Here is a 16,020-nt window from a genome sequence, read left to right on the forward strand (position 1 = left end):
ACTCGGAAATCCGCCTGCCTCTGCCTCCCAAGCGCTAGGATTAAAGGCGTGCGCCACCACCGCCCGGCATTTAAGATGCATTTTTATAATTTTAAATTGTGTGTGTATGTACCTGAATGTGGGTCAGTGCATTTGAATGCAGGCACTGTCAGAGTCCAGGGTCATTGGATCTGTGGAGCTCTAGTTGTGAGCTACATGCTGGGAACCAAACTTGTCCTGTGGGAGAGCAGCAGGTGCTTTATTGTTTTCATTCCTAAAAACTTATGCATTCTTTTTGAGCTAATGTTTTCATCTTGTGGGTTAGGATTCATCTTGACATGTGACTGACTATACTTTTTTTTTTTTAAAGCAACGTTTTGTAGTTTTTAGTGTTTGGTTTGTATGCTATTATGAGTGGGATTGTGTTCTAGTTTAGGGTTGTTCATTTTGTTACTAAAATACTACTGAGTTTTGTATACTGATTGTGATGGTTTGTATATGCTTGGCTCAGGGAGTGGCACTACTAGAAGGTGTGGCCCTGTTGGAGTAGGTGTGTCATTGTAGGCGTGGGCTTTAAGACCCTCATCCTGGAAGCCAGTATTCTACTAGCAGCTTTCAGATGAAGAGATAGAGCTCTCAGCTCCTCCTGTACCACACTTGCCTGTGTGTTGCCGTGTTCCTACCTTGATAATGATAGTGGACTGAACCACTGACCCTGTAAGGCAGCCCCAATTAAATGCTGTCCTTTATAAGGCTTGCTTTGGTCGTGGTATCTTCTCACATCAGTAAAACCCTAACTAAGACACTGGTCTTATCCAGAAAACTCATTGCTTTGTTTATTCTAATGGACTCAGGTAAATTCCCCAGGATTTCTATATAAGAGCTTATATTTTGGCTGTGTCTGGATCCTGGGATAGTGTTTGTTCAGTTGCCCTAGGGTTTGTTGATAGTTGGTTATTTTGGTGGAACTTACTGAGGATAAGAAAACTCCTCACAATCACAAGTGGGTTGTTTTATTTTGTGGATGGGTTTTGGTATTGTCAAGTACTTTCTGTCTTTATTGACCATGGTAGCACTCATTTTGTGAAGATTTTGTTGAGTTATACTTCTGCATTAGTGAAATATGGTATTCGTTCGTGTAATGTTTTATATTACATGCCTTTTGCCAGGGTGGTATTGACCTATTGTAAGTATCCCAGTCTCCCAGTAGTTTCTGGAAGTTGTGTAGTACAGGCATTTTTTCTCCTCTATTAATTTGCAAATTCACCAGTAAAACCATTAAAGTTTTTAATTACTCCTCCCCTTCCCTCCCCCCCACCCCCCACACAAAGTTTCTCTGTGTAGCCCTGGCTGTTCTGGAACTCACTCTGTAGACCAGGCTAACCTTGAACTCAGAAATCTGCCTGCCTCTGCCTCCCAAATGCTGGGATTAAAGGCATGCACCACCAACTGCCCGGCCATTACTTTCTTTTATGTCTGGGTTTTATGCATGGCTTTAGGTTTTATCTGTCTCTCTCCCCTCCCCGCTTTCCTACTTCCCCTGTGTTTTTCAAACCAGGGTTTCTTCTGTGTAGCTCCTGGCTGTATCGATAAGGCTGACCTCGAAATCAGGGATCCCCCCCCCCCCATCTCTGGCTCCCAAGCATTGGATTAAAGGTGTGCTTTAATTCACCACTTGTCCTCATTATTGTCATTACAACTGGTTTTTGTTTTATTTTCTGAGATAGGGTCTTACTCTGGCTTTCCTGGAGTTCTCTGTGTAGATTAGGCTTGGATGTGACACTGCTACATGGCAGGTTTTGTGTTTTAAGGCAGGTTCAGTAATGGTGATTGGGCTCTCAGGAGATTTGTCTGTTTCATCTTTATAATACAGTTAGAGTTGGTTCCGTAGCTCAGCTGATACAACTCTTGACACGTAAGCCTGGTGACCTCTGTTGGTTGCCCAGGACCGACATGAAGGTGGTACTAACTAGAGGGAGTTGTCTTTAGACCTCTACTGGCATCATTCTTCCTCCAGTCTCTTCCTCACACTGTACATATACATTTATACATTGTTTGCGAACACACACAAGCTTGGGAAGGATATACGGAATGTGAGTGTAAGCAAGGCTGAGGTAAACAAGCATTCCTTCCACATAGTCGAGCTGTTGTCGTAGAGCTCCTCTGCAGTGTACATGTGGATTTGGTGGAGCCTGAGGGTGTACACTTATGTTTAAAGAAGCTCTCAGGAAAGGTGTGAGGGCTGATGTCCACTCTGTTGTGGGTGTTCCAGAAGTCGGGTGTTCGTTCTGTCTGCCCTGCTTACCCACGAATCTGTTCTATGACCATCATGTTCCTGTTCCCTGGTTTGTTTCTCCATGCATATAGTTTTCTGCAGCCTCTAGATTGTACCTTAGAAAGCTCTTGAGAATCAGAAGTTGCTGAGAATTTGAGAATTTGCTTGGCTTATACAGTCTGCAACCCTTAGGCTTCTTGAATTTCAGTGAGTTGTGCCTGCTCCCACCTCCAGGTAAAGCACACTCTAGTCCTCCTGACTCTGTTCAAGGTGGAAAAGTTTTACCTCCTACAGTTTAGGGGATTTGTTTTCTTGTTGAGACAGGGTCTTTCTTTGTAGACCAGGCTGGCCTCAAACTCGGAGATCTACATGCCTCTGCCTGAGCCTCACTAGTGCTGCAGGGATTGAGAGCCACACTTGGAGACCATTTCCTTTTTTTCTTTTTTCTTTTTCTTTTTTTGAGACAGGGTTTCCCTGTGTAGCCCTGGCTGTCCTGGAACTCACTCTGTAGACCAGGCTGGCCTCGAACTCAGAAATCCACCTGCCTCTGCCTCCCAAGTGCTGGGACTAAAGGCGTGTGACATCACCGCCTGGTGACCATTTACTTTTTATTAGCACATAGAAAAAAAGTCTTTTCTGCCTGAACTTTATCCAAACTGGATAAAAGCAACACAGAAGCAGGAGTTTCTCCCTGGGCACTGTCTCTATGAGTTTCACTGCCTGGACACATTTTAATGTACTAAGTTTTCTTTAGTTTAGGACTACCAAGATGTGTTAAGGCATCAACAAACACTGCAGCCTCTATTAAATATTGAAGGTGAGGATTTAGCCAGTGGTTGAGTTTTTACCCAGCATGAATGCCTAAGCTTCACACAGCTTACCACAGTAGGGTGGGGTTGGGGGGAGGAGAGAAACAAAAAGAGAGTGTGCACACTTACATGGACACCTAGCCTTTAAATAGCTATGACACAATATAAGGAGACCATGCAAGCCCTTAATTTCTGTGGAATTCAAGACACTATCCAAACACTGTAGAAAATGGGAAAGTTCAATCAGCTTTTCAAAGCCCATGTTAATTGTCCTTTTCACCGAAGGCTTTCAGCTGCCTGGTGCTTGCAGGGAAACTGACTGGGAGGGCCTGGATGGGTCACTGCCGCTTCCCACATTCCTAACCCAAGAGCGACTTGGTCAGGAAATACTAAAATTCTGTTTTTTAGATAGCCTTTTCAGAAAGGACCAGAGAACTTAAGTATTAAGCAAAACTTGATGGATTGGTTTAATGTATAGATAAGTCCTACTTGACCCATGCAGAATAAATTTGTAAATTGACACACTAATTACCCAAAAAAGATCTTCTCTTTCAGAGATTTGTATAGACCTCCCCCCCCCCCAGTAATAAAAAGAGCCAGTATGTCAAAACTTGAGCATAAATGTATGAATATATAACTTATGGGCATATTCGCTGTTGTTCCCCTAGCCCTTTGAATTATGTGTTAGTATATTTTTGGCCACAGTAACAAAGTCTAGCTAATGTTAACTTCAACAGCACTGCATTTATTAGTGCAGTGAAAATTGAGAAGTATAGGGCAGTGCTGAGGGTTAGTTTGTTCCATCGTTGACTTAGTTGCCAAGGACCTGGCTTCCTTTCAGCATACCTTCCACCTTTTTCAGTGACCCACAGGCAAAATGCCTGGCTGGACTTCAGAAACTGTGTGTATTTGTTCTAGTCCTTCTTGGTCATGTGTCTTGTGAGCAGCACATCTGCCTTGCCTGCTGCCCCACCAACCTTGTAACCATTTCTTTGTCCTCTCTCCAAACAGAGAAGAGCAAGGTTTCTTACTGTCATAAAGAGCACTCATTAGGCTGCTCTTTTCTTTTTGAACAAATCCACTGTGTTCAGAAGTCCTGTGGCATGTGGGAGTTAGCAGCACCCTGAAGAATGAGGAAGGCTGATCCAAGGCATATGGCACTTTGGACCAAGGCCTGGCTTTCTTCTCTTCTGGTTGTGGGAACTATGCATTGCATTTTTGATGAAGAGTTTTGTTCCTCTTAGTTCTAGTTTCCTACGAGGTAAATGTACCTGTGAAGAACTAGCTGTAGATGCTCACTGACTGTTCTCCACAGTGTAGTGCTGAGTTGTTGGTGGTCCTTCACCTTGAGTGAGGCCTACACTTTGGAAGTTGAGTCCTGGAATTTGTGAAAAAAGCCAAGTTGAGGTGTCTTTCTGTGGTTGCCATTGAATGCCTGCCAAGTTTTATCCAGAGCACACATAGGTGGAAGGAAGCGGTGTGTGTGGTGTTGTCCATGGATTGGAGTTGCTTTGTGGTTGATAAGCTGTTTCTCAATACTTAGCTGTTTATGTTGGTTTGTTTATAGTGATTGGAGAAAAACATCCTGGTGCTGGGGTGCACTTCAGTGGTAGAGCCTTGGAGTAGCATCTGTTAACTTACTATGCGACTTCCTGTGTGTGCATGCCTGTACCTGTGCCTGTGTTTTGCCAGGTGGAGCCCAGTGTCATACATATGTTAGGCACAGACTCTACCATTGACCTACACCCTAGGCCAGGCCTGCTTTTTGTTAAGTATGACACCATCTTAGTGTATGGACTCACATTTATAACCTAGTCACCAGTCAGCACAGCAGTAGAAGGGGCATATTAATTATGTTATTGCTGCATCACATAAGCTTTGTCTCATAGAAAGTGGTAAGAACTGCTTGTTCATGAGGACCTTTAAACCTACCATCTGCCTTGGGACTATTCACAAAAAGCTTTCCAGGAATTTCCTGTACATAAATTAGGATGTCTTGATTTTGTTCCTTCTCCTTACAGCACCAGGACATTCCCAAGCAAGTGCTGTAGCCACACCTCTGTTTGTACTGATCGTAAAGAGTGGGCTTCAGCTGGCAGGGAAGGTTACTTGCTTGGAGTGGACAAACTCAGAAGCCTCAGTGTGCTTGCTTTGTATTTTTTGAATCCTTACTGTAGGTGCTGTACCTCATTTGATTTATTAAGGAAATACAATGTGTTGCTCCATTCTTTGTACTGGTTGGTTTTGTTTCCTCCTTTTTAGGTAGTACTGAGAATTGAACCTAGGTCCTGACACATGCTAGCAGGTGCTTCATCGTTGAGCTCTATCTCCAGGATTAGAGCACCAATTTCCCTAGCAATGGTTTGCTAGCAGTGGTTAAAACCAAACCAAAACAACCAAATAAAAAAAAACCAAAATAAATATTTTTTTCTTAATCTGTGTGCACATGTGTCCTCCAGGTTGGTGTGTGGGCCTTAGAAAGCCATGGTAGTGGGGAAAATTGCCTGATGATAGCGCAGTGCTGTAGGTAGAAGAAGAGAGACGGTGAGGCTTGTGGAGGTGCTGCAGTGGTGCTTCTTCCTCCTAGATGTGGTTCCTTAAGCGTGGACTCAAGTCTTTTTGTTCTGTAACCAACAGGAGGACTCACAAACGGCAGTGGAAGATACATCTCTGCTGCTCCCGGTGCCGAAGCCAAGTACCGCAGTGCAAGCAGTGCCTCCAGCCTTTTCAGCCCCAGCAGCACACTTTTTTCTTCCTCTCGTTTGAGATATGGAATGTCTGATGTTATGCCCTCCGGCAGGAGCAGACTTCTGGAAGATTTTCGAAACAACCGGTACCCTAATTTACAACTGCGGGAGATTGCTGGGCATATAATGGAATTTTCCCAAGATCAGCATGGTTCTAGGTAAGGACCTGGCTTTGGCCCCCAGGATAACTGAAATTTGTGCCCTGGATTTCGTGCCTCAGATTGGTATATACCACACCATATCTGCCTTTTTGTCATTCACAGTATACCTCTGCTGTGCCTCTCAGTGTTTGTTTCAGAGGTATTTGGGCTTGGGGATCATTAGATGGCCACATGTTTAAAGCAGCTCTTAGTGGTCTGGACCATAGTCTTCTTTGAGCATCTTTTTTACCTTTATGAGCAAGTACCCCATGTTTCTACTTCATAAGAACCTCTTAAAATGCTGTTGTTTCCCACTGGCTATGGCTGCACAAAACCTGTATTCCCAGTACCCAAGAGACAGAGGCAGAGGGCTTGCTACAAGTTCAGACATCTTGTTGTACACTAGTTATGTCCATCTCTCTGCATGAAGAAGTAGTCTTCCTAGGAAGCCCCGTGCATAGGTCAGCACTATAAGGTCTTATGGAGGAGGCACTGTCATGGTAGTGTGGGTCCCCAGTGCTCAGGAGCTGCCCAGAGGGGACCCCAGGCGAAGTAGTGTCACACATCCTCGTCTCTGTGTTAAGGGAAACTTATAATGGTCCTCCTGCTTCTTTCTGCTAGCAGCCTTCCCTGAGGAGTGGAGGCCAGGCGCAGAGACAGCAGGGATTGTCCTGACGGAGTCAAGCAGGGAGCACTGTTTCAGACGCTAATGAATGACTCTCTCTATGGATATATATGGGTTATAGAATCGGGTTAAGGACCATAAGTTTCTGATGAGGGACTGCTGTCTCAGCACTTGGGGAGGCAGAGGCAGGATGATCTTTTTTATGTTTGAAGCCAGCTTGGTCTACGTTGTGAGACCCTAAAAACACAAGCAAAAAAAAACCCAAAGCAAACCAAACCAAAACCCAGTGCATTTATTGGGCTGATAGGCCGAATGTTGCAGAACTTATCTGTCAAGTGATGCCCTCACATCTTTGCAAGTCTTCTCTGTGTGTGGTTTCATTGCCCCTTCACTCTGTTCTTCAGATTCATTCAACTGAAACTAGAGCGTGCCACAGCAGCTGAGCGTCAGCTTGTCTTCAACGAAATCCTCCAGGCTGCGTACCAACTTATGGTGGATGTGTTTGGAAATTACGTCATTCAGAAGTTCTTTGAAGTATGTCTTCTTTCTTTCTGCACTTTGACTTTGAGAATCTTCAGAGCATTTGATTTTTGTTGGCTTTTTGAAGCACAACAGCTCATTCCAGCCTTTAAAATGAAGGGCTAGGGTCTTCTCGAAGAGAAGTGTCAAATATTTCTCCAGTTCCTTATCAGTCACCATTGTCCTCCTCGATGTGGTAGATGCTCTGGGAGTATGGTGTGTGATAACTGGCTCTACGAGAGACCCAGCACAGAATATAGACCAGACTGGGCTTGAACTCACAGAGATCCATCTGCTTCTGCCTCTGTCTTCCAAGTGCTGGGATTAAAGGCATACACCACCCTGCCTGGGTGCGTTAAAAGAGATTTAGAAAAAAAATAAATAATGTTAATGTATGGGGGTGGGAGGTTGCCTGAGGAGGCCTGAGATATAAGATCTCTTGAAGCTGGAACCAAGTGGTTGTGAGCTACATAACGGGTGCTAGGATTCAAACTTGGGTCCTTTAGAAGAGTGATGCTTGCTAGCCCTGAGTGCTGAGCCCCACTTTGCAGCTTCTGCCTCAGTGGTTCAGATGGTGGCATGGGTAGTTTAGCAGTGTTACAGCAACACAGTGTGAAAATGAAAAACAATGAAAGATGCCTAAGGAGTTGGCTCCGTACCCCAGCTTCAGCTTTTCCACTGTGGCCTGAGGCTGTGTGTGGGGACATCCTTTGGCCTTGTCACCTTCTTTTGCCCATTAACTTGATTGAGTCTTTGGGAGTAAATTAGTGATAAATATTGTCTACTCCCTCTAATAAGTTCAAATTTCAAAGACTTGGTTTTTTTTTTAAATACTTATTATTAACATTTCTAATAATGTCATTGTCATTGCTTAGTATTAGCAGCTTCAAGCTGTTGGGTGACACAGAAACACTGAGAAAAAAGCATGGGGTCTGGGAATAGTTGCTAGAACTCTGAGTTTCTCTGCCAACATCTGCAAATTTCTTATGGCCTTTTATGAAGATTTAAGAGTGGCTTTCTTAGACGTTACCTGTCCACTTTCTCACAGACAATAAGTTGCTTAGTCCTCAACTGTACTAAGAAACAGCAGCTGTGCCACTCTGACTCTCTCTCTTCGCTGCCATTATGTCACTGAGTTAGGATGCTGTACGGCTGGGCTGTCCTGTGATTTAGAGGAGGCCAGAGAACTTCTCTAGACCATGGGTGGAATATATAGGCTTGAACAGTCCCATGATGGTTGTATTCAAAAGACTACAAAAAGCCAAGGTTGGAAGCAGTCCTTGAAAGACACTAATCCATAAGAGTGTTGTTTATACTTCACCTCACACTTGACAGAGTCACTTGGGTGAAAGGCTTGCCAACCACAGACCTTGCACTTGCCTGCCTACGCAACACAATTATTTAACGACATCACTCTTAGGTGTATGGAACCTTAAAGACAGTCCTATCCCTGCTACTGGCTTGGAATAACAGGTGTCTGGCTCCCTCCCTTCAGAAATGAGTGTTAATGCTTTAAATCTTCAGGGCTCTTTAAGGTATGGTTGATTGTAGGCAGGAGGTGGAGGCTGGGCACAACAGGTTAAGGAAAACTCTGTTTTCTCTAGTCTTTCTCTTTTACTTAAGTAATAGTGTCTCTCCATACACCGTGTCTAGTTTGGCAGCCATGAACAGAAGCTGGCTTTGGCTGAACGGATTCGAGGCCACGTCCTATCATTGGCATTGCAGATGTATGGCTGCCGAGTCATCCAGAAAGCTTTGGAATTTATTCCCTCAGACCAGCAGGTAATTGTAAGTTTCCTTTTCACTTTTCTCTTGGTGTTTCTCTGTGGTTCGTGCAGTGCACTGTGAAGACTGTCAGTGTGGAGGTTCTTTGCTGGTTTATGCTTGTGTTTGTGGCTTCCTGTCGGCAGAGCAAGCAGGAATTGCCTGGTTAGTTTACAAGATTTTAATTGGATCAGATAGTTTGCAACCTCATCTCTTTGGTTCCAGTGTAGCCTGAGTAGCTACAGTTTTATAGGGAGGTGCTCTGAGCTCCCTCAGCCTTCTCAGCGGAGGGGTTGCTATTGTCTGGCAGTGATGACCCACTTGCCCTCACTGAGGACAAAGTTCGATAATGAGAATCTTTGTTATGGACTCGTTCTGAGCCAGACAGGATCCCACCAGCTCTGATTCTGACCAATTCCATCGCGTAGATGGTGGCACTTGAGGCTGAGTCTCATAGCTAGATGTCTTAAGATGCTGTGGAGGTGGGTGTGGTTGGAGACAGACCTCTGGGCCAGATGTGCAGAACAGATAAGAAAGCACCATCTAGCTAAGTGTGGATGTACACAGTGGAATGCCAGCACACTGGGAGCCAGATGCTTGAAGATCGCCCCAAGTTGGGAAACTAGATATCCAGACTCTGCCCCCACTTTCCAAGAAAGTATTTGTAGTCACAGGCAGACCTGAGGCTGGCATTTGTTATTTATTGTCATCTGTCATTCACTCAGGCATTATGAGTTTTAATAACCTGAGGGCTTTGTGGCTAGCGAATCATCTTTAATTCTGTTGCTTTTTTTCCCTACTTGGAAGTGTCTTTTTCTTCTATCATGATAGCCACTTACCAAAAGAAACAATGTATTGACCCTTTCCTACGTTGTCCCCTCCTCCCCTTCCTCACTGAGCAATCATTTTCCAGCTTTTCATCTTTCCATGTCTTTTTTAGACGTTGTTGCTCTTCTTTCCCTCTCTGTTTTTTTCTCTGATTTTTCCTCTTCCCACTTTTGTGGCAGTGCTGGGGTTGAAGCTAGGGCTTTATACAGGTTGGATAACTGCCCACCACTTGCCTTGAAAGACTCCTGCCTAGGTTGGCCTCTGGAGGAGCTGGGGTCATGGGCTTGTGCCACTAGGCAGAGTTCTTACATTTGTCCTTTTAATAACCCTGTTTCTCTGTGGTGCCTTGGACAACTTCTCTGCTGTGGACTGTGCTTTGTTTTAGTAGACGAGGTTTATTGGTTCTGTGAGTATATATCCCTGGCCAAAAGGAAGGCTCCTCTCTGGTGTTGGGTTAGTAAGTGCTGTTGTGACCATTTATTAGAAGATGTCTCATTTGTTCTGCAGTTAGTATCTCAGGGATCCAGTTACTGTTCATGAGTGGTGCCATGTTAAATTGGCTGTGCAGAAATACAGATAAGTACAGATGGAGTCAGCAGGGAAATTGGCGAGCAAATGCCCGGCCAGGTTCTGCATTTCCATATAGGTGACATGAGGCAGGTAGTGCCATGAAAAAGGCTGCAGTCAGAATCTCGGTTGGTTCTAACACACATCAAAACATCCATTGTTTCTGTACTCTGTGTCTATCTGCTGTCTTTATTCATGGTTTGAACACCATTAATGAACTGAGAAAAACATTCCTGCCCACTTTAATCAGTGCACCTTGATGGAAAAGTCAGATGCTGCGAGTCATTGTGTGACTGCTCTGAAATTTGTATTCTATTGCTTTTTGTCTGTCCCTGGGCCCCTTGACTCTACTAGAGGTAGGAGCTCTTTGAGACGTGTTCTTGGCATAACTTTAAACCTCTTGGGTTCTCTAACAGTCTTTCTTAGTTTCCCTAGGAGTGTACCATCACCACCAACAGCTGTCTGTAGATTTTATGTCCTGGCACACCTGGGACTTGTATATATCCCCAGCTGGCCTTGAATTTGAGGCAGTCCTCCTGCCTTTGCCTCTCAAGCTCTAGAATTACATGGCTAAACCCCCATACTTGGCTTTTTATATGTTTTAAATATGTAACTTCACTTGTCAGTTTGTTTTTCTGTGGCTGGAAGGGCTGAAGGGAATTGTATAATTAACAGGTGGTTTCCCTGCCAACACAGGCTGCATCATGGCACCCCATTGCTTGGGTTTGAGGCTTGGCAGTCCAAGTCTTTTTGAATAAGTTTTGTAATTTGCCTGTTCCCATGCTTCCTATGTGATCTGTTAGGAGGGAACTGAAGCACACTCGGCTCTTGGATCCTTCTCACCTGGGTAAAATCTAGATTAAGCACTCTTATTAATAATAGAAGCTTACATGGTTGTCAGGATGTAAGTGTGCTGAATTGTATGAGCTTTTCAATCCTGTGCACTTCATGACTTTTTTCTATTTGAAGATGACTTTGGTAGTTTTTACGTTTTTTAAGAGTCTCATTTAGCTCAGGTCACCCTTGCACTTATTCTGTAGATAAAACTGCCCTTGAACTTGATCCTGTTGCCATCCCATCGACACTTAAAGTACAGGTTGTACCATCAAACCCTGGCATGTTTTTTAAAATAGGTTTTGATAGGTATAGTGTAGGCTGGCCTAGAACTTGCTATGTAGCAACTCCAATCCTGCCTCAGCTCCCAAGACCTGGAGTTAGGGGTATCTTCCACTGCACCCAGCTGGTGTCACACTTTTAGAGCCTCGCTTGACAAGTCTTTCCAAGTTTGATGTCGTTTATGTCCCACCTGCTTTCATTCACTTGCTGTGATGTTGCTTGGCTATAGTTGACTTTGATTGTCATGGATCTATGCAGTGCTTGCTGCTTGGAGGGAATGGGGACTATCTGGATGATTGCTGGCTGTGATTCTGGTGGTGCCTTCTCATCATTGTCTCCATTAGAACGAGATGGTGCGGGAGCTAGATGGCCATGTCCTGAAGTGTGTAAAAGACCAGAACGGCAACCATGTGGTTCAGAAGTGCATTGAATGTGTACAGCCCCAGTCTTTGCAGTTTATCATCGATGCATTCAAGGGGCAGGTAAGTCACTTAGGGTCATGTTGTCAGCATGCATTTATTTCACTCTGCAGTCAGAAGCAGTCATTTGCAGTGGCGTCGACCTGAACATGTGACCAGGCCTCTTCTTTTCCCTTTACCTTTTACTCTCTGGGGGTCTGCCATTGTCAGCAGAACTGCTAAGATGTATTAATATCTGAAGGGTTATTTTTCCCATGGCTAGTTATTATCCTGATTTTTAAAAATCTTTTGTTACATAAAAAAATTAAGATAGAATCTTATAAATCATGATTGAATGCATCTTTAAAGTAACCTAGTGTCATTGCTTACAGCTCTCTGAGGGTGTGTGGAGCTCACCTCTAGGCACAATCATTGATTTATTGTTGAAACATAATCTTGCCTGGGCTAAATGTCACTTCATTAGGCAATTAACTTTCTGAGTGGCTCTAAATTGGATATGATTGTTAGGTTCTTTGCTAAAATTAATACTTTCCCACCTTGCTGTGGTTAATGGGGTAGAACATTCAGCAAACTTCTTTTTGGGGCATTTGAAGCAGGACTCTTTTTAAGGAGGAAATATTTCTCAAAGAAGTGCTTCAATGGAGTTCTTTCAGGACAAGGATCTTGTTCACTTAGCACACACTTAAGACGACTTAGAACCGAGGGGTTACTGGGAGTTTTGGGGTTAGTGGTGGGGAGGGAGATGTATGCGTTCACTGAGATGTTATAATATTATTGGAACTAGAGAGATGGCTCAGTGGGTATGATCACTTGTTATTCTTGCAGGGACCCACATGACCACTGTAACTAGTTCCAGGGGATTAGATACCTCTTCTTGCTTTGGTGGGCACACACACATAAATGCAATCCATAAAAAATAATTATGTATATAATTTAATCTATAAAAACACTAATAATGGTACACACCAAAAGTAAAAACAAAGGAGAAAAAATTATTGTTGTGCCCTTTTTTGGGGTGGGGGGTGAGGAACCCATGGCCTGTAGCTGCAGCCACCCTCTGCTGCCTCATACCAGGGCTTGAATGCCTTCCGGTTGAAACTGCAAGAGCTGGCACCTAGATTAGAGAAATAAAGAACTACTATAATCCAAGAAAACAATATGTGGTGGGGAGAAATGTAGGAGATGAATTAACATTTACAGAAGCTCAAGTTTCTAGTTGATATGGAAAACATGTATTCCATTAGTTAGGAGGAAAGTGAAAGCACGTTCCTACTTCACGCTGCAGTGTGCTTCAGCCTCTTTGGAAATTAACAGTATCGATCATCTTATATTTCAGTATGTGTATTTCTTTGATCTAGCACTTGGCTAACAATTGTATCTGGTGAAAGACCTACTTAGCATGTTTTAAATCCCAGTAGGCACACTGAAGTAAAAAAAAAAATTTTTTGTTTTTAAAATAATAAAGATGCAGTGTAGATGTCTGTTAACCACTGTCTAGGTTTAAAAATGTCACACTCTGCCAGTGGCATGCTGGGTAGACATTCTAGACAGGGAACTCTGGAGAAAGCCTTAGTCTTAGAAGTGGGTTTGGAAACATGGTGCCGAGTGAAATTGGCTGCTGTTGTTGGAATATTTATGTTCCTGATAAGTCTATAAAAGGCACACAATCCAGATATATCATTTATAAGCCAAATGCCTAAATTGGGCAGATCTAGGGCTATTCCAACTTACTTCCCAGCTATCAAGCCCCTTGCTACTTAATTGTTTCTCCTGGCCATGTGGTTCTGGTTCATGGCAGCTTCCTCCTCGTCAGTCTTCCTCCTCTCCCTCTCTCCTTCCAACCCCCTCTGGAACCTCCAGTGCCACCTTACTCCCTCCACTGCCCAGTCACTGGCTCTAGCCTTTAATTGACCAGTTAAATTGGGGAGAAGGTTCACATTACATTGCTTGAGTATGTGGGAGCATCATCTTCTCATTGGGGTCAACCACGTCTTGAGGAACCAGTTTTGGCATTAAAATACAAGCTGCATCAGACCAACTCACCCACTACAAGCTGTTGTAGACCATAAGCAGGCAGCGTCTTTGCAGTTGCTGACGCAGATAGCAGGTGTAACTGTAGGGCCATGCAGCTAGTGAGATGAGAGTGCTCCGTCCGCTGACACCCACCCGAGGGAGGCAAGTACTCAGTACAGTGCTGCCACTGCTGCTTGTAGGAATAGTCATCTTTCCCTCCCTTTGGTGTTCTGAGGCAGGCTCTCACTATGTAGACCTGGCTGGCCTTGAACCTCACGATACTCCTATCCTGGTTTTTTGAGTTCTGGGATGAAAGACATTAACTCTATGCTCACATTAGTACTTCATACAGCTAGGAAGAGCCAGAATCAGGACCCTAGGGGTGTAGGCTGGGGTTGTGGCTCAGTGGTGGGGTACTTGCCTAGCACAAGAAAGAACCCCAGTACCATAAAAGTCAAAGAGGACAATTAAATGCTCATGTGCTTTCTTATTGCTCTGAACCTAACAGCACCCCAGCCAGCCTTTGTGCAGCAATCTGTTTATATGGAAGCATTTAGATTTACTCATCACTCCTGCTATGTGGGCTTCTTTGTGGTGTGCCTGCACGCTGGAGGAACGCTGCACCAGTGAGCTCCTGCTGGAACCTTTTTGTTTAGTTTTGCTACCCTGGCTGCCCTGGAGCAGATCCCAGTCTGCCTCTAGGGTGCTGAGATTAAAGGTGCTAGCCACACGTTCAGTGTCTCCCCTTCCTGTTTTTCATCCTATTTTTTGGAAAGGCAGTTGGTTGACACTTTTGATTCTTTGTTTTGTTTTTGTTTTTGTTTTTGTTTTTGTTTATGGTGGATTTTTTGTTTTGTTTTTAAAAGACTGAGTTTATCCATGTAACTCTGGCTGTCCTGGAACTCACTCTGTAGACCAGGCTGGCCTGGAACTCAGAGATCCACCTGCCTCTGCCTCCCAAGTGTTGGGATTAAAGGCGCGCGCCACCACTGCCCAGCGTGTTCTGGAAATCTTAAAACAGGCTGTGGAACCTGTCTTTGCGTCCTGAGGAGTTTACCTCACCTTGACCCATTTCCACTTCATTTTAGGCTTCTTAGAAAAGTTCTTTTCAGCTACTGTACACACTTACATGAATTTCTAAACAACATAAGTGGGTTACGTTTATCTGTGAAGCAAGAGGGGTGGGGTAGTGATGTGAGCGCACTGAAGTGATTGTCTTGGATCTGTGTGCCTCAGGTGTTTGCTTTGTCCACGCACCCTTACGGCTGTAGGGTGATCCAGAGGATCCTAGAGCACTGCCTCCCTGACCAGACCCTCCCCATCCTGGAGGAGCTTCACCAGCACACGGAGCAGCTTGTGCAGGTACCGTTGCTGCCACAGGGGGAGCTGCAGACAGTCTCAGCATGTCATCAATGCCTTTCAGATCTTTTTGTGTTCCATGAATATAGACAGTGATTTGGAACCATGACCTGTGAGTTAGTTGAAGGTCTCCACTCCATTGGTACACAAACCAAATGTGCTGGTGGTTGATTCTTTGGTGGTTTATTCTTTTACTAATACAGTAATGAATAACCCTGAGTTTTAGAAAGATTTGAGCAAAAACTCTTGCACTTTCTATTAGAGGAAAACATTTTTCTATTCCTCAAACACTCCTTTCCAATTCTAAAATAATTATAGACCTACTTTTTTTGTAGTTAGTAATTTGTGAAAAGCCCAGCTAGAAAGTAAATCCATAAATATATAAAGAAAAATAATCTGCTGTCTTGTAACAGTGCGTTCTTATTTTGTAATGAAAGAGAAAAATTGTTTCTGCCTATTTAAAAGTTGCTTGCCAGTTCCTTCCCATTCAGGTGCACTTCAGAGCTGTTATGTCATTATCCCGCCCCTCTGCCTCACAAGTGTGATAGACAGTAATTAGATGGAAGACTAGCAATCCACAGAACTGTTTTTTATGTATATTTTCTTTGTTTTTTTTTGTTTGTTTGTTTGTTTTGTTTTTTGCTTCTCAAATAGGATCAGTATGGAAATTATGTAATCCAACATGTACTGGAGCATGGTCGTCCTGAGGATAAAAGCAAAATTGTAGCAGAGATCCGAGGCAATGTACTTGTATTGAGTCAGCACAAGTTTGCAAGGTGTGTGCTCTGGGGAGCAAGGATTGGGCAGCTCTTAAGCTGTAGAGTCTTTCCCTAAGTTCTTCCATTCCCTGTGTGTGTGTG

General features: G+C 43.9%; 1 protein-coding gene and 1 non-coding gene across 23 annotated transcripts in view; both read left to right on the plus strand.

Annotated features, from left to right (window-relative positions):
- The window catches only part of Pum1 (pumilio RNA binding family member 1), a 121,999-nt gene that overhangs the window by 98,745 nt on the left and 7,234 nt on the right, over positions 1–16,020 (plus strand). For 15 of the 22 annotated variants that reach the window (XM_031378847.1, XM_031378845.1, XM_031378840.1 and 12 more), the window contains 6 exons: positions 5,701–5,968; positions 6,980–7,109; positions 8,748–8,882; positions 11,714–11,851; positions 15,038–15,163; positions 15,815–15,936. In XM_031378847.1, coding sequence (XP_031234707.1) covers positions 5,701–5,968; positions 6,980–7,109; positions 8,748–8,882; positions 11,714–11,851; positions 15,038–15,163; positions 15,815–15,936 — 919 coding nt within the window. The remainder of the gene's footprint in view (positions 1–5,700; positions 5,969–6,979; positions 7,110–8,747; positions 8,883–11,713; positions 11,852–15,037; positions 15,164–15,814; positions 15,937–16,020) is intronic. The other 7 variants (XM_031378846.1, XM_031378849.1, XM_031378848.1 and 4 more) reach the window with 1 other exon arrangement.
- Positions 9,161–9,243, plus strand: LOC116097270. The gene has a single exon (XR_004121315.1). It is a non-coding gene; the product is annotated as a small nucleolar RNA SNORD103/SNORD85 (small nucleolar RNA).

This window comes from Mastomys coucha, unplaced genomic scaffold (assembly GCF_008632895.1).
Source record: "Mastomys coucha isolate ucsf_1 unplaced genomic scaffold, UCSF_Mcou_1 pScaffold18, whole genome shotgun sequence".
Lineage (NCBI taxonomy): Eukaryota > Metazoa > Chordata > Mammalia > Rodentia > Muridae > Mastomys > Mastomys coucha.